General features: G+C 41.4%; 1 protein-coding gene across 3 annotated transcripts in view; it reads left to right on the top strand.

Moving 5' to 3' along the window:
• Window positions 1–22,386, top strand: part of MOB2 (MOB kinase activator 2) — a 127,672-nt gene extending 105,286 nt beyond the window's left edge. For all 3 annotated transcript variants that reach the window (XM_077321478.1, XM_077321477.1, XM_077321476.1), the window contains exons 2-5: window positions 9,867–10,027; window positions 11,351–11,444; window positions 19,797–19,921; window positions 21,043–22,386. In XM_077321478.1, coding sequence (XP_077177593.1) covers window positions 9,867–10,027; window positions 11,351–11,444; window positions 19,797–19,921; window positions 21,043–21,368 — 706 coding nt within the window. In that variant the 3' untranslated portion in view covers window positions 21,369–22,386. The remainder of the gene's footprint in view (window positions 1–9,866; window positions 10,028–11,350; window positions 11,445–19,796; window positions 19,922–21,042) is intronic.
• Window positions 22,387–25,581: the final 3,195 nt, after the last annotated feature.

Genomic DNA, 25,581 nt, shown 5'->3' with positions numbered 1-25,581 from the left:
TTTGGGAGCTCAAGACAGAAACAAGGAGTCTGATTGAGCCTAGGAGCTCAACCAAGGAGTCTGATTGAGCTAACATGTTGCACCATGTTGAAAAATATTTATTCTTTAGAGAGGGTTTAGCCTGTTGAAATGAATTTTCTCTAGTTCTATCAAGGTTGCTGATGGAAGCTGACAACCACACTGGTCTTTCCTAATGTACATCATTAAGGATGCTTTTTACTAAGTTTCTGTACTGTAATCATGTTTCCAAAGTATGGACATTACTGCATCTGCTAAACATTTTTATTTTTATATTAGAAAGAAAGCCCATTGTAACTGATGCAGTGGGCACTAGAAGGGGGGAGAGGGTGGCTTCCCTTCCCCCTTGGGCTGGGAAGGCCTCCAGCCACCTTGTAGCGAGGTGGCTGGAAGGCTTCCCGGCTCAAGGAGGAAGGGAAGGCTTTCCCCCCTCTCCCCGGGCCAAGGAGGAAGGGAAGGCTTCCCCCCTCCCCCAGGGCTTCCCCTCTCCCCGAGGCTTCGCCAGGCCGCAGCAGGTAAGCCCCCTCCACCCCCCCCAGCATCAAAGGTGTGGCACAGCCTGCCAAAGCCTCAGGCCATTTGCGCAGCCCGCCGTTGATTGGGTGGACCATGGCAGGCATCCCCCTTGGCCTCCCTACCCCCTGGTCTGCCCCCCAGAGGTTCACTTACCTCTGGCTCTGTCAGCGGCAAGGGGGTCTACCTCGCAGACCCTAGCCTCAACCATAAACCTGGCGGAAGAGCTCCGTTTTACAGGCCTTGTGGAAAGCTGACAAATCCCGCAGGGCCCGCAGCTCACCCGGGAGCTCATTCCACCAGGTGGGGGCCAGGACCAAAAAAGCCCTGGCCCTGGTTGAGGCTAGGCGCGCTTCTCTAGGGCTGGGAATGACCAATAGATTTCCCCCTGCAGAGTGAAGCGCTCTGCAGGGGACATATCCAAGATGTGCCAGTGAGGACCCTAGCAGCTGCATTTTGCACTAGCTGAAGTTTCTGGATCAAGGACAAGGGTAGGCTTGCATAGAGCGAGTTACAGAAATCTAGTCTGGAGGTTTTGCAGATAAAATTGCTCATATCCAGCTGAGGTTCATGGGAATTGTAGTCCATGGACATCTGGAGAGCCAAAGTTTGGCCATCCCTGCAATAGAGCATCACCATCTAGGGAATCAAACCCAGCTCGTCAGATTGGAAGTCCGCACTCCTAACCACTACACCAAGCTGGCATGAATACAGGTAGCTACTGCAGTATGAACAGGTAACAAGATCAAATGAAGGGGTCACCTGACAGGCTAGACTGAGTTGATAGCCTTTTTTGCAGCTGTGTTAATTTGTTTCTCCAGTAATAAAGCTGGATCCCGTACAACTCCAAGGCTTTTGACCGAGTCAGTTGAACTCCATCAAAAGTGCGGCGAACAATGTCTTTCAAGGCATCTACCTTCCCAACTAGCATTACCTCAGTCTTTTCACAGTTTAATTTCTATTTGGTCACTTTTAGCAAGCTAACCACTGGGTTCAGGCAGCAATTCAGGACCTCCACCACATCAACAGGGAATCTGTATAAGGGTATATAGACTCTCTTTTTCCCCACTATTTTTTAACTATTTAAAGTGTTAAAGTGCATATCTGGACATAACCACCTCCAAATCCAGTCATCCAACAATGTGACATTCAATGAGTGTAAACTTAAAAATTTTCCTGCCATGTGATTATACTGTTTCAAATTAGGCAAGGCAGTGCAAGAAAGCAAGATTTCTATTTACACATACAGCTTTCATCACTGCTGCAACGTCCTTGCAGACTTTAGATTTTTCTCTCTTGTCTAGACTTCAGACAATTTCCCTTTTCCCCTTTTCAGTAATGAAAGGGCACAACTGTCAACAACTGTACTATGTTAACAAATTATTCCTGTACTGTGTCCAAACCTCCAATTTTTGCATCAAGAAAATTCAGATTTACAAGCTGAGAGAACAATTTTAAAATAATCCTTCTCCCTTTATAACTCTGGAACCCTGGAACAAACAAGTTTGTGGGCTGTGAAAAGAATGGGTATTATCACATGAGTAGATCAAGGAATATGATAAATGATTCATTTACTGGACCAGTTTTTACATGAAAAGTACTTTTTATTGTATAAGATGTGAAGACCTTGCAAAGCAGGGGTCTGAAATGTTATTCTTCAACTGCTGCAGCCAATTTGCTTCCTTGCTCAGTGACAGGAAAGCAACCAAAGGTTTTGCAAAACAGTTACGAAGAACCCTTCCTTTGCCAAATTCTCTGACCCCAGAACCTCATTTTCCAGCTTATCTTTTCCTGTCATGAGCTAGCAACATAGTGAACTGGCAGCTCAAAAGAAGGTTGTGCAAAGTAAAATATATTTGGCTACAACAACAACCTGGTTCTCTAATTTTTCTGGTCTGTTTTTTTAAAGTTACTAATAGTTTATTTAAGAGGAGGAGGAAGGAAGGAAGTTCCTTAGACTCGCGGGAAATTTTTTTTTTCATATTCTCATAGCAGTTCTTTGCCTTAAAAGGCAATCTTTGCTTTGTCTCTAGATGCTGTGAGGCTATACACAGCCAATGCCCAAGCATTGCAAGCATGTTAAGGACAAGTACCATAATGTTATTCCATAAGATTCCAGTCACACTTGAGAAGCTTTTAGCCTTAAGATATGATGGCTTGTAGAAGTTCAGTTAATATACCAAGTATATTTCAGTGGCAAAGTGTGCTGGATTAGAAACTTTCTCTATGCAGGGATAGAGGTTTTCCCCTCAGCCCGGGTTCAGTTATGATTTAAAAAGAGTGCTTAAAAATCTGCTTAATTCCACTGGTAAGGGGTCACTGTGAACAATACAGACTGCAAGAGTGTATGCAAGATAAGATAGTGCCAATTAGAAGACAAAATAAAACAGGAATTCAGAACAAAACTTTTAGACTAATAAAATTTAATTCAGCATAAACTTTTGAATCAAAGCTCAATTCATTGTGATGAATAAAGTGTTTATACAGTAAGTAGGCCAGCCTTTCTCAACTTTTTTATCTTTGAGAAACCCCTGAAACATTCTTCAAGCTTTGAAAACCCCCAGAAGTAGCACAATTGTGCTAAATATGGTTGGGAAGCATAGCTGTGTACACATCCACCCATGGCCTTTCTCCTTCCCACCCACCCCTCCAGGCTTATCATTGGCCATTTTGGGAGGGGGGGCAGGTCAATCATATATGATCATATCACCCAATAAATATTTAACACATTTTAAAAGTATATTACAAATTAATTAACTCCCACCCCTTTGGTGAAAGTTTTTCGCCATCAAGGGGGGTTGATATTGGGATTTTTATCATGTTTTATGGATTTTATTGTTATGAGTTGTAAACCACCTCAAGCCCTTCTTAAAGATAGTGGCAGTATATAAATTGAAGTATAAACAAACAAACAAACCTTTCCAGGGTGTCAAGAAACTCTGGTTGAGAAAACCTGCATTAGGCAGATGTATTTAGAGCAGAATTTTATGAGGGGGGATGGGTTGACATGACCATATACTGTCATATCACCCCAGAAAAGTTTAACAAATATAAAAAAATATATTACAAATTAATTAACTCCCACTCATTCCAAAAACCCTTCCAGGGACGTCAAGAAGCCCAAGGGTTTCATGAAACCCTGGTTGAGAAAGCCTGATAAAAGCTTCCTGTTAAGATGATGGTGGAGAGATGTTACAGTTTAAAACAATATTCAGCAAAAAGAGTAATCCGTTTACTAACAGTAGTTGAAAAGCACTCTGTTGTTTATCTATCAAAGTATAATTGACATAAATATAGGTCTCTTGAAATCTCAACCAGTATGTGCAGTTCCAATGAGAACAGCAGATGATAGGATAGGTTTTGTTTTGAATATGATATCTTCGGGGAATAAGCAAGTGAATAAATTTAAGACTGTACAGCTGATATTATTACATACTTGAATGCATGAGAGCAAAGTTGACCCTGACATTTGTTAAAGACTCTGGTTTATGGGTTACCCTTCTAGGTACAGAAATTCCTCTTGGATTAAAAATTATATATGCCTGCCACATAGAATCATAGAGTTGGAAGGGGCCACGCAGGCCATCTAGTCCAACCCCCTGCTCAACGCAGGATCAGCCCGAAGCATCCTAAAGCATCCAAGAAAAGTGTGTATCCAACTTTTGCTTGAAGACTGCCAGTGAGGGGGAGTTCACCACCTCCTTAGGCAGCCTATTCCACTGCTGAACTACTCTGACTGTGAAAGTTTTTTTCCTGATATCTAGCCTATATCGTTGTACTTGTGGTTTAAACCCATTACTGCGTGTCCTCTCCTCTGCAGCCAATGGGAACAGCATCCTTGCCCTCCTCCAAGTGACAACCTTTCAAATACTTAAAGAGGGCTAATGTCCCCTCTCAACCTCCTTTTCTCCAGGCTGAACATTCCCAAGTCCCTCAACCTATCTTCATAGGGCTTGGTCTTTAAAAGCATTTCATTCATTCTAGAACAGGAAAGACTTTATAGGAGGGTTATTTTTTTAATTCCTCTAAATTTCCAATTTTCCTTCAGAAAACCACTTCAGAGGAACCTCCCAATTTTTCACATTCCTCCCCCACTCAGGCCTTTATATCATTTGCCTTAATTCCTGCTTTCTCAACAGTACAGCAAAGTTTGAGTCAAGTGGTACCTTTAAGGCCAACAAAGTTTTATTCTGGGTCTAAGCTTTGTGTGCATGTATTTGAAGAAGTCTACATACACATGAAAGCGATAATAAAACTTCACCTTTAAGAAAGTGCCACAGGACTCAAACTTGGCTCTGCTAAAGATCTTTAGCTAAAATATATGTGCAGACTGCGTAGAGCAATGTAGAGCTATCAGAAGATATTTTGTCCTTAGTAAAAAGATTATTTTGAAGCCGTTTAAGTGCAACACTAAAGTTGTAATTTTTTGAATTAATATCTAGAACTAAAGAGTGGTTGTCTGCAAAGCTTCCAAACCATTGATTGTGATACAGTCGTTTCTGTGGAGCATTCATCACTACTAACTGGGAACAAGTTCTCAGAATTTTGCAGTCTGTATAGCTGATATAAGAAAACAGAAGCCCTATTGATTTGAGACAAGTGGCATGGCAGATGATTTTACCTGCCTCTGTGTAGTACTTCTGGACTTCCTTGGTGGTTTCCCATTCACATACATGCCAGGACTGATCCTGCTTAGCTTCTAAGATCTCATAAGATTGGGGTAGCAGAGATCATCTAGGCTTCTCTACAGACCTGAACATCAGTAATGTACTAGTCTGTGCCCTGTTGTCTTCCATCTTTCTCCCTTGAGCTCCTCATCCTTTCCATTTTTGAAATCCTGCAAACATTCTGGAGTTTGCTTTAATTGTGTGCTCTTCTGGATGGGTCTTATAGGCCGGTGGTCCCTAGCCACCGGGCCACGGCCCAGTGCTGGGCCGCGAAGGCCCTGGCACCGGGCCACGGCTCCCTCCCCCTCCCCCCCCGCAGTAAGAAACTTCCCAGCTTCTTACTGTGGGAGGGGGGGGAGAGGGAAGCAGGGCCGCGCACGCGCAAGTCTGACATAAAAAAACCACAAAATTGAAAATCCTGTGGGTGAGCACTTCAACCTTCCAGGACATTCAATAACGGACCTGAAAGTAACTGTGGTATTGTAAAGGAACTTCAAGGAACTTTACTATTTGTATAGACTGGTTCCAAAATTGGAGTTGAGCATTCCTGGGAGAGGAAGATGTCAAGCAGACAGCTCCAAATGTTTACAGTGAGGCCACTTGGACAAATAAAGATTTAAACAGTGTTCTCTGAGTGCATGATTTCTCTGTTCATGCTGTTGTTGACTGAGCAGTATCTGGTGTTTGAATCAAGACAGCTTGATGGGGAGGGGTCAAATGGAATGCCCAGGGAATGGTCTGGAGGTCAGTGCGACTTGTATGAGAGACCTCAAGGGAGCAGCATGCATGCGGTTTGAGTTCCCTGGAGGGAATGGAGTGACCAAATGAGTGGCTTGAATCTATTTTATTGGATGCAGCTAATACAAAATATTCTGTAGTATGAAACTTGCAGTGGTTCCTAAACTTTTTTGGGCTGCAACTCCTTGGCTCCCAGGCTGCATCCCTAGTGCCCCCCTCCCCACAAATACACCTCTTTCCTGGAGTTAAGTCTACTGCAAATTCAAAATACACTATATTGCTTACATTTCTTTTTGGGTTGTTGTGCAGTGGCCAGATTTTAGTCTGGAGAAAAATATATAAATTCTTTGTAAAAGTCATCTGTAAAAAGTCACTTTGGGTCCTCATTGGGGACAAAGACAGATAGACGTGGAGTGGGGGGAGAGGCAAGCAATGAAAAATCCCATAGCCAGGAGCAAGTAGAAGAAGGTTTTTCCAACCCCCTAAAGATGGAAAGTTTGGGGAGAATGGCTGCCAACCCTAGGTTAAGAAATTCCTGAAGATCTAGGGTAGAGCCTAGGAAGGCTAGAGTCTGAGGAGGGAAAGGAGCTCAACAGGAATCTGATCCCATCAAACCTATTTTCTGAAGCTGTCAATTTTCTTCAGGAAGCGTAAGCAGGGTTGGCCCTGGTCAACACTGGAATGGGAGACCACCAAGGAAGTTCAGGGTTGCTACTACTCAGAGGCAGGGAATGGCAAGCCACCTTGGAACATCTCTCACTAGGAAAACACAACCACAGCAGGAAGAATCGTTCCTGGCCCCAAGGAAGTGCACCTAGCCTCAACCAGGGCCAGGGCCTTTTCGATCCTGGCCACTACCTGGTGGAATGAACTCCCGAGTGAGCGGCGGGCTCTGCGAGATTTGTAAGCTTTCCGCAGGGCCTGTAAAACGGAGCTCTTCCACCAGGTCTATGGTTGAGGCTGGGGTCAGTGAATCAGGGACATCGCCCCCCCCCCGGAACCGGGAGTTGGAAGTTACATTGCTCCCCTCCATCTTCTTTGTATTGATAGTGGGGGAGGGAGAGGGATGGGATTTTTTTCTTTTTTGCCATCATGTTGGTATTTTTAATGTCTTTTAATGGGGACTTTAATGGGATTGAGACTATTGTGACCCACCTTGAGCCTACAGGGAGAGGCGGGGAATAAATCTAATAATAATAATAATAATAATAATAATAATAATAATAATGATAATAATAATAATAATACAGGCTACTGCCCCTGTACTGCCCCCTCATTCATCCCCCACACACACACACTGCCATCAAATTCCTCACTGCCACCCTGGATCCTTCTACCTCCCATGGGGGGCATAGTGCCTACTTTGGGAACCCCTAATATAGAGCAAGCAGGGGGCTTGCAAAGACTTTTAGGAACAGATCCCAGTTCTCCCCCCACACACACACCATTTCCTATTTTCCTTCCATGGAAACTTTCATAGCCTCTTACCTTTTCTTGCTCCCTTCTGTCCTTCTCAACCTTCAGACAATCTCTGTCTTAAAGTTCCCTTGCTTCCCTCCTCCAGCAGTTTCTATCTGGGTAAACTAGTTGCACGGTACTGATCAACAACCCTGGTTGTATAGTGGGAAATATACAAGGAATTCTGGGGGTACCTTACTTTCCCTGTGTCTTCTTCCTCACACTATTTCCTCTTTCCCTCCTCTTGGGAACTCTTTTGCCTGCTTCCATCTCTCCTTCTCATGCACACGCCAGCCTGCTTTTTCTGTCTGATACCTTTAGCTAGATATATTTATTTTGTTTATACCCTCTCTTTCTCCATGGTGGAGACCCAAACATGTTATATCATTCTCCTCTTTCCTTTGTAACAATCCTGTGAGGTGGGTTAGTCTGAAAGGATGTGATTGGCTCAAAGTCACTCAGTTTGCCAGACTGAGGAATTGAACCTGGATCTCTCGGATCCTAATCTGAAAACCCAAAACTGCTGCACCACACTGACTTTCATGAGGTAGCTGTTGTTGAACCTGGTGACTAGGTCTGGACGAGTCATGCAAGTTGTGTGTTATCAAGGTGCCTGATGGTTGCTGCTGGGTCTAGCCTTGATGAATCCTCACTCAAAAGATAAAACAACTGCCTTCAGTTACTTGAGGATTGTGATCCAGTAAAAGAGAGTGTATTACTGTTGAGGGACCATGAATCTTGCTCGTCCACATGAGAGGATATATGTAGCATTCTCTAAGATGGTTGTGTTGCTCACAGAGGAGGAGAACATGCTCCACTGAGGTTTCTTGGCGGGACATGAACAGAGTCTGTCAGCAAATCAGATTTTAGCATATCGACTTTTAGTCACTGCCGTTGGTAGAAGGTTTAGCCTTGCTAGCATTTTTAAAAAATCACTTCAGGGAAGACTATTTTAAAGATGTAAAGTACTCCAGGATCCTTCTTGCTGGGGGATAGATATCAAAAAAGATGGGAGAGCATGTTATGCGTGCTCCAGCAATAGTATCCAGAATTCGTGTTGTAAGCTTGGTTCTCTTCAAGGTTTTCCAAAAGTTCAATAGACAGGCCTAAAGACTGTAGTTTGATGTTAATCTTCACAAACCAGGGTGATAGAAACTTATCAGATAACATAAGGTAGACTAAGCTCCCAGCTTGGGCTGGAACCTGTTTCTTGATTCTATAGGTATTCTATTATCTGGAGGGCGTAACCCTTCCAGAGGGTTTGTGAGGGGTTTTTTTTAGAGGTTTCAGATATTTCTGCAAACATGGAACTGTCCTCAGGTTGGTAGGAAGATCTGTCTTGCCTATTCATGGCTCCAGGCTCCAGATTTGTTGAGCATTACATATATTGATTGATGATGGGCCACACCTTCATAGAAGGTCAACAATAAAGCCAGGAGGGAGGAAGAAGAATGTGTTGAACAGAGAGGGGACATTTTGGGAAGCTTAGTGAAAAGTTGAATTCATTGCTGCTGTGCAAAACAGCAATGAGTTACAACCTGCTGTGCACTAAAGCTATATACAGTATTTGCTGGCATATAAGACTATTTTTCCCCCCTGAAAAACATGCCTCCAAGTGGGGGGGTCGTATTATACGCCGGGTACACTTCAGTTGGGATAGACATAGCTGCCCATAGTGGCCCATAGTACGGTATTTTGAGTGGAAATGTTGGGGGGTTGTCTTATACGCCGGCAAATACGGTATGTCTATATAATAAGGCTTTCAGTGTCACCTGATGTGAGACTTGTGCATTTTGTGTTGGTAAGGGAGGAAGAAACATGGAGTTACTTTCTATGTGGGTACCAATGACTGGATTAAATTTAGAAATGAGTTTAACTCCTCCCAGGTTTTTTTTAGAGGGGGGCCACTGCCATAGATAAAAGATCATTGTGATGGGGCTTCTCATTGTTCTGATGGTCACCTTTACTTTACTTTTATTACATCTATTATAACAGATTGTTCTTAACATTGATATGCTCTTGGGATTTCCCATTGTAACATTTCATTGAACATCTCACAATGCTGCTTATGTGATTCTGTGACTTGTGTCATGTATGGTTATAATTTTTTTTATGTGGCAGTCTTTGAAAATGGCCACCTGTGATAGAGGTGGTTATATTAATCTATCATCTGGCAAAAATGTTCTTTAAAAAAAGACTACTAGGGGCCTAGTTCTTGTAATAATGCTTGATGGGGAAATAGTGTTGCGTATAAAAAAAACACTTCAAAGAAGCACTAGTCAGGCTGCCATAATCCCTTTCTTTGATTGCTCTTAAAAGCCAGCAAGTCCCATGCTAATGACAGTGGCCACTTTATTGAAAAAACAAGTCTGATCATCTAGTGTTAAAAAAAATGCATTGTGTTATAAAACAGTGAATTTGGATGTGATGTCTAATTGTGATTCATACCAAGGTTTCCTTTTTCTTTTGTAGAAAATCTAAGGGAAAACCAAACGGTAAAAAGCCCGCACCCGAAGAAAAGAAACTCTACCTAGAGCCAGAATACACGAAGTCCAGAATTACTGACTTCGAGTTCAAAGAGTTAGTCATGCTACCACGTGAAATAGATCTTAATGAGTGGCTAGCCAGCAACAGTAAGTATTGTGGCATTTTAACAAATAAATACAACTGCAATATAGTTTTTCATGCTAGTAATTCTTTTTTTATTAAAAGGAATTAAAAAGGGCACATTGTTGAATTTGGAAATCTGCTTTTAAATTATACAAAACTGCTTTGTGCTGCAAAGGGAAAATACCTCATTATTTACAAAATATATTGGATACACTAGTGGTATTGCTTAAAACTGCTGACGGCTTACCCCAACTGTAATTTGGAAATAGTGGCCTAAATGCTAAAATAACTGTCTTACTTAGACCATTTATGCACTGGGAACTTCACTGCCCCAGCTTCCATGCAAGAACACATATTGGGGGCGGATGAGGTGCACCGGGCCAAATGTTCGTGGGTGCAGGAAGAGGTGGGGCAACCTGCCATGATTAAAACTCCAGCCTGCAGCCTGGCATGAAAACTCCAGTGCGTAAACGGTCTTAAAGATATCTCTGTAGATGTGAGAAGGCACAAAGTGCTAGCATATCTTACATCCTGAATTTAGAGAGTCGCATTCTTTAGTAGCATCTGTAGCATGTATTAGCATCTCTTAAGAACATCTGTAACAGTTGCCTAATTAGGCAGGTCTTAGGTCAGAGCTTAACATTGCATTTCATAAAGGTCTATCCTGGCAGTTTTTAAATTAAAAAACTAAGTACCTATATGCTTTCTCCAGAGTGGGGGATAAATGTGACTTGGAAATGGCAATTTTCAGCAGGAAAAATAGCACAAGGAGAGAGAATTAAACAGCTTCTTTTTTATATTGATGCGATTACATTTTCTTATGGCAAGAGAAATTTAGTATTAATATTTCGGAAACTGACATAAAGTAGCCTTGAAAACCAGTCTTTATTATGTGGGAACAGAGAGACAGGTATCAATCAATTCCCGGGGCAACCTCTGCAATGTGTGTGTCTCAGGTTGTTTCTGTCTATTCCTACATTGTAAGGTTGAAAATCTGTAGATGCTTTTCTACACATGTTCAAAATAAGAGCAGAAAGATATTTCACCAGTCTTTGCTACCTGAATTAAAATCAGGATTGGAATTGTGTCTACCATTATTTGAACGCTTTCCTGAAATAGCATGATAATATATGTCCAGCATAGCATAACAGTCTTGTCTTCTTGTTAGCTGTTGTATATCACTTAGCCACATATCATCCTTTGCAAGGATTCTTGAGATAAAAAAATCTGTCAAGGAACTAAGAAATATTGTAGTTGGTCTGGTTCTGAAAATCCCACATATATCTTTAACTCAGCATCATTTTCTGTGAAGTAATGGTAACACATTGGACTTTTTTCTCTTTCAGCAACAACCTTTTTCCATCACATCAATTTACAATATAGTACAATCTCTGAATTCTGTACAGGAGAGTCGTGTCAGACCATGGCAGTGTGCAATACGTAAGTAATTGCTCTGTGTTTAATAATTGTGATAGCTTGGACTGTTCCCAACAATGAAAGAGAAGGCTTTAAAATTTGGTAGGGTTTGAAGACAAGGCATAACAAGCCAAGTTACAAGTGTGCCAGGTTAAACAAAATGGTCAGCCACCCTTTATTATCAAGATTGCCAGTAACAGTTTCACAAAACATCCCCAGAATATGAACTTTTGCAGCAGTTCATCACTCTTTGGGTTGATGGTAACAATATGCTAATAATACAAATGATACTTGGTGTAGCCAGCTTGGTGTAGTAATAAAGAGCAGTGGTTTCTGATCTGGTGATTCAAGTTTGATTCCCCGCTCCTCTACATGCATCTGTCTGGATGACCTTGGGCTCGTCACAGCATTGTTAGAGCTGTATTCTTCTCTGTGCCATCCCTATGGGGAAGAGGGAAAATTTTCGGAGATTTCCCTCTGCCCCCTCAGGCTTAAGGTTCTAAAATTCTGCCTCTTGGAAATGTTGCTAAACTGTGCACAAAAATGACTTGAAAAGACCAAAGGCCAGTTATGAGCTGCTAGAGTTTGAGAATTTACTTTAAAGCAGGAATGGGAAATGAACTTTAGACCATTGAGTAGGCAACCTCCAGCTAATGCAGCTGCCAGAATTGTGATATGATTTGAGTGTGAATGGGTGTCATATGAGGATCCTTTTGTTCTCCTGGGTTGCCCGGGGGGGGGGGGGGGGCACTTGGTTTTGGCTTCGGCTTCAGGCAGCCATCTTCTCTGTACTCATCCCCCCCCCCTTAGTATTCCTTAGTAATTCACAGCCGGAAGGCACTCCAGCTCCCTCTAGTCCTCCTCACTGTGGGGAGCCCAATCTTATTAGCATACAGCCTTGGTTCTTGGGGGAAAGACAAATGGTCAGCAGGAGACTTCCTAGCATCAGGGGAAAGATCAGGCTAGGTGTCTCCAGAATTCGGGCCTAAAAAGATCAAAGGAATCTTCGATGTGAACCCCTTCTTCCCCCGCCTGTCATTCCAGCTCTATAAGAGGCTGGCTAGATCTTAAATCTGTGTTTCTGTCAACTTATGTCTTGCTATGCTTTGAGATTTCTACCATGTTTTGTGAAAACCTTCAATAAAGACTTTTATTCCGTATCTACTCCTTGGAGTTGTTAAGATTAAGTCGAAAGAAGGGTCTCGCCTATGCTATGGAAACCTGAGTCCATGACAGTGGGCAGTTTCCTTTTCTACTGAAGAGGTCCAGATCTTTTGAAAATTAGAGGATTGCTGAAAGTAAAAGTAATCTTGCAAGAAAGTGCTTCTGGAGTTCACATGCAAAACGTCAAACAGCTTTAAGAGTTCTGTGATGTGAGAAGGTCTCGCATACTACTTAACTTGAGGATCTTTTAGTTCCTTTTAAATATGCTGATTTTTTCTAGGGATAAATGGAGCAGTAGTTAATCTGCCCTTCTATATAGGAGAACATTAGCCTTAACAGAGAACTTTGCGTTCTGGAGTTAATACAGAGCTGTCTCAGGTTCTCTGTTGCTTATTGTACTGTGACACATCATTTGAATTTGAGAATATAGAACAAAGCCTTCAGAATGGAATCTCTGTTTCTTAGCATTCTATGGCATAAAAGTAAAGGTATCCGCTGTGCAAGCACTGAGTCATGTCTGACCCTTGGGGTGATGCCCTCTAGCGTTTTTATGGCAGACTCAATACGGGGTGGTTTGCCAGTGCCTTCCCCAGTCATTACCATTTACCCCCCAGCAAGCTGGGTACTCATTTTACAGACCTCAGAAGGATGGAAGGCTGAGTCAACCTTGAGCCGGCTGCTGGGATTGAACTCCCAGCCTCATGGGCAGAGCTTTCAGACTGCATGTCTGCTGCTTTACCACTCTGCGCCACAAGAGGCTCATGTTCTATGGCATAGATAACTCAATTTATCTAATTTTCAGCATGACAAGATCCTTGGATAATTAAATCCACAGACTGAAGCCATGAACAGACAAGACAGATCTTAAATTTAAAAAAATACCGGGCGGGGGGACCACTACCAAATAATAGAAACAGCACCTGTTTTTTTAAGAAACAAGTGCTGTCCCTTTAATAGGCAACCACATCAGTACTGCAAGTCTTCAAGTCTTGGTTTCTATCAGTAAAGAGTAGGGGGCAGGATTGTTTGGGCCTTTAGGGGAGGACACATTGAAGAAAGGCATGTGACCACCTGACTTGCATGACACACCCAGGCCTGGCTGCTTGCTCCTGTTCACCAGTAGTCACTCACAAAGATCAGTGTGCTGTAGTGGGGTCGAAACACGTTTAGTCCATTCCATGTCAGTCTATCCCATGTATAGTTAGAATTGTGATGTTTATAAAATTATGAAGACTATGCGATTTATAGATGTTTTTAAAATTTTGAATTGGTGCACTTTATGTTACAAATACTTGGTTCCTTTGGGTTCCTAACTAAACAGTCAAATTACTGCACAGGTTAAATGTCACATCGCTTAACCAAACACGCATCATGTCAAGTAGTACTTTATCATGCATCTTAAATGATTCCAGTTAAGATATAGTTTTCACACAGTTGTTGAGACAATAAATGTTTGTCTACACCAGCCTTTCTCAACTTTTTTACCATTCAGATACCCATGAAACATTCTTCAGGCTTTGAGAAATCCCAGAAGTGGTGTGATCCTGCAGAATATGGTTGAGACGCATAGCTGTGTAGATGCCCATCTAGGGACCCTCTCCTTCCAGGCCCATCATTGGCTATTGGAGAGAAGATTGACATGACCATATATGGTCATATCACCCAATAAATGTTTAACACATTAAAAATATACATTAAAGGTTTAATGAACTCCCACCTATTCAGGAAACCCTTCCAGGGCTGTCAAGAAAGCCCAGGGTTTCATGAAACTCTAGTTGAGAAAGTCTGGTTTACACTATACCACACTCACCTGCAGGTGGGGACTCAGATGCTTTCCCATTAAAAAAATCTTGCCTCCTATCCAAAGGGGAGTAGGCTGAAGTCTTCATCATGAACTCATGCTGAGATCACAAAAGCCCCAACATGATTCGGGGAAACAAGTGCCTACCTACGTCCAAGCTGGAGAGAGAGGAATAGAGGGTTCTTGACTGTTACTCCTCAGGAATCAGCAAGATACCTCTTTTGTTCATTGCATGTTCAGGGAGAGTTCAGGGTCTTCCTGTCTCCAGAGATGGGCAAGTGTTTCCTTTTAAAAAACACTTGTAAAAATGTTATCACCCCTGGAGAGCTGTTTTTGTGTATATTTAGTGATGTTACAGTATCAAAAAGTCCTCATTCTTCCATTCTGCTTGCTTCATTGAATCTTGCAATTCTTTCTATGAATCATATCAGTTCCATGTATTACCATGGAATTTGCTTCCCACAATAGTGCTGATCATTTGTGAGTGATCAGATACTAAACTGGAATGAGAAATAATTTGAATGGGAAAAGCTGGTTTACATTGGGAATAAAAATACTGAAAAGCATTACAATTGACCTCAGCTAAAATGCTTTTCCTGGTATCTGTTGAAGAGCCACTGGAAACTGTGGTTCCGAAACTCCATAGTGGGTAAATGCTCAACTAGTGAGGGCTTTTTCCCTCGTCCTGCCTCTCATTGTTGTCTTTTAGCTTTCCTCACCATTTCCTTTCATGCAGTAGAATTCTAACATGGGAGCCCCCTAGAGAATGTATTTATTTTGTGGCTATAACAATGGGCCATTGTACTTTAGGAGACTTCCAAGGTTAAAGGAAAGGCTGCCAAGATAGCAGCCATAGTTAGGTGGCTGTGTTTGAATAGCTATTGCTAAGGAACACTTCAAGTATTGCCATATTGTATGGAAATACACTTTTATGTATGCAGTTCTACACTCAGTCAGAGTTGTACTTATTTTAGTCCACAAAAATGCATCAATTTCATTACCTGCAGGCCATATGTTACATATGGCTAGATAAAGTGTGCAATCACACACTTGTCAATATCCATGCATGCTGCCATGAGATCCTTGGAGGAGTTTGAGATCCAAATAACACTGTTAGGTAGCAGGATGGTGACTTTGGGTGGGGGGGGGGCGGTGGTAACTCAGTGAGCCTCATAGCTGAGTAGAGATTTGAACCAATCTCATTGATGAAAGTCCAGTGTTTTTTATACTATTTCACATTGGTTTAAATGACTATCAGTATGGCAGATTGCATGCAATTTTTTTTTACCCTGAAAATCAAATGAATTAATTAATACCGTATAAACCGAAACCAGCTTATAGACTAGAAAAGGGGTAACATAGTCAAAACAAAGATCCCGGAAGGGAAAGTATTAGAACAACTTTATATCATTTTATCAGGTACTGATTAAGGGCAAAACCATCACTAGGCTTGAATGTTTCCATATAATTCTTTCAGTTATTCTGGAAATTTTATGCTTTGATTTTTATTCCACCCTTTCTCAAAAAAAAAAAAAACTCAGTAAAGTTGCAGCTGTTTAGGAATAACAGGAAATAGACAGCATCTTGGTTCAGTGCAGTTAAAATGTTATCATTGAGCAAAGCACAATAGCTGTATTTCCTGTGCGCCCAAGGAGGTTGAACAATCAACTGTCCCAACTGCCACTTTGTTTTGTTTGATATCAGGGCCTGACAGCTTCTCTTGGCTAATATCTTCCTTGTATTCTTCCATACCAGGGGTCGGGGTAGAGACTTTTCTGCCTAGCTAGCTACTTCTGGACAAGCAAAAGCAAAATACATGGGGATTGAAGCACACATTCACATTTGTCTGTTATCATGTTCAGCTTGGGCAGTCCACATGCCGATGGTTTATATTTTCTTCAGTTAAGAAGGAACAGCTACCCTTGTTAACAAATCACTACTGTTGCAGTAATAGGTTGTGCTTCTTTCCTGTTTCTAGTTCTACCTGTTGCCTGCCTGGTTATCTTATTTCCAAGCCTCAATGATGAGTGCCAGGAAAGCTGATGTAGATATTGCTTGAGGAGAGGACTTGGTAGCCATTAGTGGCCATTTTGAAATTGCACAGAGGATGCTGATGTTGTGGACTGGGTGCACAGTGTGTGCCTTTCATAAGGTGTACATAACTTTGTAACATTCCTATTACATTGCCTGACCAGAAGGCATCTTGCACTCTTACAGTGTGTTCTTCTGGAACTTGATCTCTTTTCTGTGTGACTATTTTCCTGTGTAAAAGCACAAATAATTAAAATCTTGAAATAGCAGGATAAGCAAGTACCTCAGGCTTTCTCTGCTTCAGAAGGTGATTGTTCAAAGTACTGTTTCTATTGCAAGAGAAACATCTGAATGAAAACATTGTCATCTCAATGCCATCAGAATGTTGGAAATAAAACATTGCACTTTGTGCATGTACAGTTCTAGTACAGTTGATTTTGATGAAGAGTTACTTTGAGCCCGGTAGCAATGAAGGTGAGTGCTATAAATGTAGGTTGAATTTGGATAATAAGGCAGAGGTAATGAGAAAGAACTCAGAGGGGCAACCTGGTAAGGAATGCTTCCACAGAGAAGGCCTTTCAGAAGAATGTAGCCCATCTGTTCTGATAGGGGGCTCTGACTTACAAGGCCAGGAGAAAGATAAGTTTGGTTTCTAGACATGGACAGCTCCCAAGACCCAAGTAAAACCGAACTGTCCAGATTTAAATCCAGAGACTGAGATTGTAGCCCATCAAGACCTCACACCTGGAATGGTTGAATAAATAGACAGATGAAACTTTAGAGAGAAATCATCTGGACGTATCTCTTTTGTTCCTCTGTTCCTCCTTAAACTTTGTATTTTGTAATTCATTTTCAGGCATGTTCTGCTTTATGTCATCGATGAAAGTGCACCACGTGAATGACTTTCATCCTATTTCATCACCTCTGTCCCATTAATGTTTTTAGGCTGGGTAGTTCCTTGCTTTAAACATGTATCAAGGTAGTCATGTTAGGGTGTTCAAGCTCACTATGATTACTTAGAAAATAAACTATGTGATGCCATCTCAGATTATCAATAGATAGAATAATTCCTCCTTAATCCTCTTCAAAAAGTTACTTGCCTGAGGAATGTCAGCTCCCTGTCTGGACTCTAAACAATTATGCAAGAGAAGCAATATGTTTGAAGTTAGGAAGGAAACCTTGCCCTTTTGAAAAGTGTAGCCCAGTCTTGTTTTATGGCTTCCTCAGTGACTCACAGAGCAGCTCATTCTCTCCCAGCAGTCTAAATTTGGAGACGTTCCACTGCTGTTCAGTTGGATTGATGATGTTCATTTTTAAATAGTTGTGCTGTTTAAAGACCAAAGACTTCACTTTTTCATTTCATATTGTCTGGCATCATAATCAAATTATGTGTATGCTTCAACTTGTCACCTCCAATACAGGGATATTGGTGCTACATTTTTATTTAGGCAGTAGTGCCTTGGATCTTGGACACATATCATCTATATACGTCCACACATGGAAAGGTTCTCCCTGCCATTGATAGGTAATGCTTCTTCAACACAAAAACTTCTGAAATTGTTAATGTCAATATAATATTGTACTTGGTGTTTAGTGTCAGTGTTTGCGTGCTGTACACCAAGTGTTTAGATTGTGTCTTAATATTAGAATATCTTTATAATCTGTAACTATTTGTGTTAAATTTTATTGGAAACTTGTGCCCTGCTTTTTAGTATGGAAAGAACACCAAACATACCTTTTTGTAGAACAGGCCCAGCCATGAAGACCCGGGAACCTAAAGGGTAATAATTTCGAGCTCAGTCAAGGAGCATTTGTCCATATGAACAGATGAGGGGAAGTTATTGCACAATAGTGAGATTGCTGTGATACGAATGCGGGTTGGGTACAGTTGCTGAGAATATCATGAAGTCTGTGACAATTGATTTTCTTCCCTTGACCACTGACACAACACTTTTCGCTGTGCAAATAGTTAGCATTACTAATGAACAACATTGTTTACTGTATGCTCTGTTGCTCCTGTCTGCTAGTAATTATTTGATGCTGTGAGCTGAGGGATTGCCATAAATTGGCTACAGCTTGACAGCAACAACAAAAAAGCTGTGAAAGACATTCCTCAGGTTCTTGACTGAGCTGCTAAAATGTCTGGTATTATGGTGCCATCTCTTGACAGCTGATGCTATTACATGAAGTGTTAGCATCTTGTGGACTTTCATTGGCTGACATCAACACCTTGTTGCAAATCAAAATTTGGCAGCTTTAATTGCATGATCATTTAACTGCATGACCTCCTTCTCCTCCGCCCCCCCTTTTTTAGGAAGGGGGGTAGGAAGGGGATTTTATTATTGCACCGCCATGCTGTGATGGTGTTTAAGTCTTTTAATGGGAGTTTTAATGGGGTTTTAAGACACTGTAACCCGCCATGAGCCACTTGGGAGTGGCGGGAAATAAATAATAATAATAATAATAATAATAATAATAATAATAATAATAATAATAATAATAATAATAATAATAAAAGTACAGTGGTCTTCCATCTTACATGTGAATATGGGAAAGAGCGTTCCAACTGTGCATGATTAAAGATAGAATGAGGTGAATTGCAGAACTCAGCCACACTGAATTGTTGTTGAAATAAGAGATGATTGAACTAAAACCTTGAACAAACATTGTTTTATATTAAGTAAATAGATTTTTCAGGGATAATACAATTCAATGTGGGATGTATATGATTGATTCATTTCCAGTGGTATCTGGAATTAAAGATTCTGAATATTACCAACTTGTTAATTGTTAATGCTTGAAGAAACAAAACAGTTACAGTAAAGGGCCTTGTAGAAGCCACTAGTTTGTACTTTGGTCATGTAATGGTTCCCATAAATCTAAGCCTCAGAGTTGGTGTCTGTTTTGCCTTACATTAAACCTTCAGGTCTACAATAAAATCTTTTATGGTGATTGACTTGCAAAAAGCTTGACCGTCAGTTGTAGTAATATTATGGCTAAAACAACATTTTGTGATGTGAATTGTGCATTACCCTCTTGAGATGCTGCATGAATTAGGCAGACAGCAGCAAGGCTGTGCTTGCCAAGCCATTCAAATAGCTGCTGCCTAAAGTCCTTTTTGGCAGGTTTCCTTGAACATGGCCAGACAAATGCCTTTTGTGATCCATGTGATAATTTGGCATTTATTGCCACAGCATCCTTAGCTTGAGGCTGCTGCAAGCCAGTTGTAGTTTGACAATGAGACACCTGCAGCATCATAAGACTTAGACTCTGGAATCAGCGTGGCGAACTAAGATGGCCTGTGTCTGTGCTTCCTTGAACAGGTTTGAGCTATGTGAAGTTAAAGATCCAAATGTCACTGCTGTCTGTTTTCTCCACAGACAATACTACTGGTATGATGAGCGGGGAAAGAAGATAAAGTGCACTGCCCCTCAGTATGTTGATTTTGTCATGAGTTCAGTACAGAAGCTAGTGACAGATGAAGATGTCTTTCCTACAAAATACGGTACTTTTTAATACCAGAAGGAAATTGTCTCATTTAACAAGTAAAGTGTGTGTGGGCAGGGAGGGGAGGGGGGCTTTGATAAACTTCCTGCATTTTTGTATGTATATATTCTATACTGTTTAGAAGAAATAATGCAGAGTAGCATGAGTAAACTTTTGTTTGTTTGGGGTCTAAAACCAGTAATTATTTAAATATTTTTGCAAGCCTGTTATGACAATTTCTCCCTTCCTCACAAAGTTTTCTTTTATCTTCTTTCTTTTCTGAGCATCTTATTTTTCCTTTTTTACCCCTGGCTGTCCCACCCAGTCATTTGAATGTATATTGTTAGTAGCTGACCCAGCCTAGGGAACTGAGGGAAGATACTAAAATCCTTCCCTTTGCCCTTGTTTGACAGTGGTACCTGAGAGGCTGATTGTAATTCTAAAATAATGTTCGTTTTTATTTAACTGTGAGGGGAAATGGTTAGGTTGGAATCAGGTATAGGTATATATAAGGTGAACAGACAAGAGTTAATCTTGTATACGCAGTCTGGGCTCAAAATACCTGAGAGACCGTCTTTCCACCCATACCCTCAAAAGAGCATTACACTCTGTTACCGCCAACTGGCTGGTGATCCCTGGCCCCAAACAAACACACCAGTCCTCAACAAGGGCCAGAGTTTTTCTATCCTGGCCTCCACCTGGAATGAGCTCCCTGAAGAGATCAAGGCCCTGCCTGAACTCCCGCTGGCCAGTTATTTAATGCTTTGAGATTGGCTTAATAAGTTGATGTTTAAATCAGTTTTTCTATTTATTTGTATGTATTGTATTTGTTGTAAACTGCCCCATGTCCCCTGTGGGAAAGGGTACATGGTATAAATTAAATAAATATCAACAGCTGTTAGAATCTTCTTGTTCACAGAAAGTGTACTTCTGAAAACCAGTTTCCAGTGGAGTCAATAAGAGGGAGGGGTTGTCTTTCTGCCCAGCTTTACAGGTTTCCTAGAAGCATTTGCGTGGTCATTGTGGGGAAGGGATTCAAAGGGCTATGTGGACCCTTTTGCTCTAATCCACCAAGGCTGTTGCATGAAAGAGGAGCAAGGGCTCCAATGAATATGACATTTTTTTCTCTTTTCCTGGCAGGTAAAGAATTTCCCAATTCCTTTGAGTCCCTAGTAAAGAAGATCTGCAAATACTTGTTCCATGTGTTGGCCCACATCTATTCCTCACACTTCAAGGAAACTTTGGCACTGGAGCTACATGGACACTTGAACACACTCTACACACACTTCATCCTATTCATCAGGGAGTTCAATCTGGTGGACCCTAAAGAAACCACCATCATGGATGATCTCACAGAGGTCCTCTGTACCAGCAGTGGAAGCAGCAGCAACGGGAGTGGCAACGGCAGTAGTGGCAGCAGTAGTGGCAGCAGCGCAGGAGCACAGAACCATGTGAAGGAGAGATGAGTCTTCCCATCAGGAGCAAAACTAATGCTAACATTTTTTTAAAAAATACTCTATATTCTCTGTGTGTATGTGTATGTATATGTGCATATGTATATATATACAGACATACACAGCCATGACAGTTTAAGCAATTATGCTGCCACCACAGGACATGTAGACGTATGGGACTGTATGGAGCTTTTGTTAAATGCATCATCCTTGGCGAGAAGTTGCACCAGTTCTATTTTATTGTCTCCTGCTCCCTATTTTCTTTCTCTTCCCTAAGAGATGGATGATGAGTGCTGTTTTTAGAGAAGAACCACATTTTTGAGTTGGGCCACTGCTTTGGGTTTTTTTTTTTTTGTCTGCCCACTCTTTTCTCTCCCCCCCCCCTTTTTTTGTTTTGTTTGGTCTTGTGTGAAAGCCCCATTTCTGTCTGTCTCTCTAGGATGGTGGTACAGCCATTTTTAAGATGTTATAAGAAGTAACTTTTACTTATAAAGTGGCTTAAGATGCAGCTAGTTTGTTGGGTTTGGGGGGGCTTGGGATTTATCTTTTCATTTTACTTAACCTACCCCCTTTCCCTCTTCTCCCCCTCTCCTCAGACCTTCTGCATCTAGCCCTTGAGTGGCTTTCAGTGGGAAGAAGTGTGTTTCAGTTTAACTAGAGTATCAGTAAGGCTTCCAGCGCACTTGAAGGATGTGGTTCTCAGTCTACCTGGTCCCAACATGTGAACCTTGAAAGAGCATCCAGAAACCTATTTTGCTTATGGCTCCTAGTTCCTCCGGTTGACCTCCTGGCTCCTCCTTTCCCAGACACAAATTCAGGACAAACACAGCAGAAAATTTGGAGTCTAAAATCAGTGATACTAGCAGCAATCATTTATTTTGTGTTGAGGAGGAGGAACTGGAGATAGATGGAAGGGCCAGGCAGTCCATCACCACCCATGCTAGAGAGATGGCTGTTGGCATATAATCATATTGTTGGCTTCTTTTAGTTCATCTGTCCAATAATAATAAAAAAATTCTATCAGACATAAGCTTTGTTGTTCTGTTTGCAATACTGCCATCAGTAACTTAATTTTCTTATGTGAGTGAATGGATGTTGAAATAATGCAATTTGGAAAACTCTTAATCCTCGGCACATAATTGGTTTTCTTTATAAATGTTAATTGTTAACCAGTTTTGCAAGCACGGCTAGAGTGCTTGAAACTATGCAGTCTAGCTAAAATAGTTTTGCATAGCTACTTAACTTTTAATATGGTATAAAATTACACATATGGATATGCTTCTGAAGATCAGTTGAAGTTTTCATGCCCCAGTTATTTTATTTATTTGATTTCTATACTGCCCTTCAAGGCAAGCGGGCTTGGGACAGTTTGCAGTAATAATAATATAATTAAAAACATCTCTCCTCCTATACTATTAATACCATCCATTTCATTGGGCTAACTGTCTAAATGGTCTAAAATAAGTCTGGATTTCAATAGACAACTCATCCCCCAGGTTGTGGCCAAGTGCATAGGCAACTGATTCCACCATTTCGAGGTCAGCTGTGTTTTTAAACCCAGGTAATACCAACAAATTGCAGTTAGCCAAGTACAATGCTGTCCAGGAACATACTGGGAGAGGTGGTCCCTCAAGTATGCAGGGCCTTAAAGGTCAATACCAGAATCTTGAATCTGATCTGGAACTCTACCTGTAGTCAATACATGAGGTCTCCCTCAGGACTGCATTCTGTAATTTCCAGGGCAGGGCCAAGGGTAGCCTGGCTTGTAGAGTGAGTTACAGTTATCCAGCCTGGAAAGACCACTGCATGGATCACTGGGGCCAAATGGGATGCTGTTATCTTTGCCTGGCACAGATCGGAAAATGCCTGATGAGCTACATTCGTAACCGCCTCTATTTATAAGGAGGCATCAAAGGTAACCCCCAGGCTCTTGTGCAGGGAGCTGTTAATTGCACTCTTTTAAGGCAGAGGAGGCATGTTTCCTCTTCTGTCCCCTTCTTCTCCAGCCACAGGACCTCCATCTTTAAGGGGCTGCGTTTTAGATGGCCTTGCCTGAGCCATCCTGCCACGGCCTCCAGACATCTCACTGATGAATTTTGGGGTGTATCTAGTCAGCCACCCATCAGCAGATAGAGCTGGATGTCATCAGCACACTGGTGGCATCCAAGCCCGTATTTCTCGACCAGTTGCACAAGAGTTGAATAATCTTGGGGAGAGAATCATGCCCTGTGGCACTCCACAAGGGAGTGGACAGCGGTGCAGTTGCTCCTTCCCTGATGGATACCCTCTGTCCCTGGTCTTGGGGAAAGAGATCACTGCAAGGCCAACCCCTGTATCCCCATGTCGGCAAGGCAAAAAGCCAAAAACTCATGATCAACCTGTCAAACACTGCCATGAGATCTACTAACACAGGTAGTGCTTAACTGCCTCAGTCCAACTACCTCCTGAGGTATCTGGGAGGCAGACTAACACCATTTCCACCCATGCTCATGCTAGAAACCGGACTGGAATGGGTCCAAGACCAGTGCTTCCACCAGGAATGCTTGAAGTTGGTCCGCAGCAGCAAATGTGAGAATCAGCATCTCTGGTGCGCATTGAATTGCATTCAGAAGATGGCAAATGCTTCCTTTATATCTAAAAGCATGGTATTAAAATAGTGAGGACAAATTGACCATTTATATGAGAATCATTGGTAAAGTGAGAAATTTGTAGCGTGACCTGAGAATGTACAGGCACTTAGGTACTTTTCTGTGGAAGCATTTGCTCTTTTTAGTTGCACTTAATTTTGTTATGAACTGAAAAAGGGTATAGAACCCCCAAGAAATATCATCTTAAGGAAATGAGATGGCACTCTCATGTAAGAATAAACTGAGAACACCACTAGTTGTCTTGAGTATGTATTCAGCTGTGTTTTCCTCACGTTATGTGGCAGTTTATAGTTCATTGTCACATATTTAAAAGTAATGGGATATAGTTTATATAGATTAAACTAGGAAAAAGTATTATTAAACTTTCTTTAATTTTTCCATTACAGTGTGTGCATTCCTCACTTATTGAAAGCACTTTCATAAGTTTTATCCTAAAATGGTGCTTTCTTATAAAAGCGCTTACTGCCTACTTCAGGGATAGTCAACCTGTGGTCCTCCAGATGTTCATGGACTACAATTCCCATGAGCCCCTGCCAGCATTTGCTCATGGGAATTGCAGTCCATGAACATCTGGAGGACCACAGGTTGACTACCCCTGGCCTACTTAATATGCAAAATACATGTATTTAGCTGTACAACGACAGCCACAGGAGTCACATTAGATTATCTTGAAATTACATTATCCTGGAACTGCCCTGGTCAGTCAAACCAATGTAGGTTTTCTTTCCTAACCTTTCTTTCTCAGAAGGGCTATGTTTTGATGGGCAAAAACTCTAGCAAGTTAGCCTTAGAATGAGAGTTTGCTTTGATATATTTCTTGGTCGAGTCCGGATTCAGAAATAGCTGAAAAAAACAGTAGCACCTGTGTTGATGAGCTCATAAGCTTTACACTGTGAATCTGTGCATGTAAAAGCATATTCCATGCAGGTGGCAGTCTGGCTGCTTGTACAGCAATAATTCTGATGATAGATTTGTACAGTGTTCTATTCAGGGTATTTTCTACAACACACACACCTGGAACATTCAATAAATCCTTGGAAATGGGGGAATTCTTATTGTGAAGAGGGAAGAAAGGCTTTTGCATATTTCTCACACTTCATTTGACTTTGACTACAGCTTTGAACCTGAATTAGAATATTGGGAATGCAGAAAGCTGACCTATTGAAGCCTATTTTCATAACTTGAGGGAAGGGATTGTTGGTATGTCAAAGGTCTTAGTAGCTGGGCTTGTCTGATTTCCATGAACATGTATTTCCTTCTATTTCACAAGATCTAAAATGATAGTTTATTGCCTGATCGGTTTCATGAAAATTCTGATCTCCAATACTTTGGTAAAGGCTGCTCTCTATGGGTGAATAATTCTACAACTCTTTACAAAAAAATTCAACCTTATGAAATTCATGGAAGTCAATGCAGATAATTGTGTGTGGTAAGGTATGGAGGTCAAAGCAGAACAATATGGAGCAATGCCAAGGAAGTTGATTATTATTATTTTTTTAAAGGGGGGAAACTACAGGTTTTTGTGGAACACGGGAGCCCAGGTTTTTGCCATTTTCTCTACCCTGGATGGCTTTGTT

The sequence above is a fragment of the Paroedura picta genome, chromosome 2, assembly GCF_049243985.1.
Source record: "Paroedura picta isolate Pp20150507F chromosome 2, Ppicta_v3.0, whole genome shotgun sequence".
Classification (NCBI taxonomy): domain Eukaryota; kingdom Metazoa; phylum Chordata; class Lepidosauria; order Squamata; family Gekkonidae; genus Paroedura; species Paroedura picta.
Note: the sequence above shows the minus strand (reverse complement) of the source record. Positions and strands in the feature narration are given on the sequence as shown.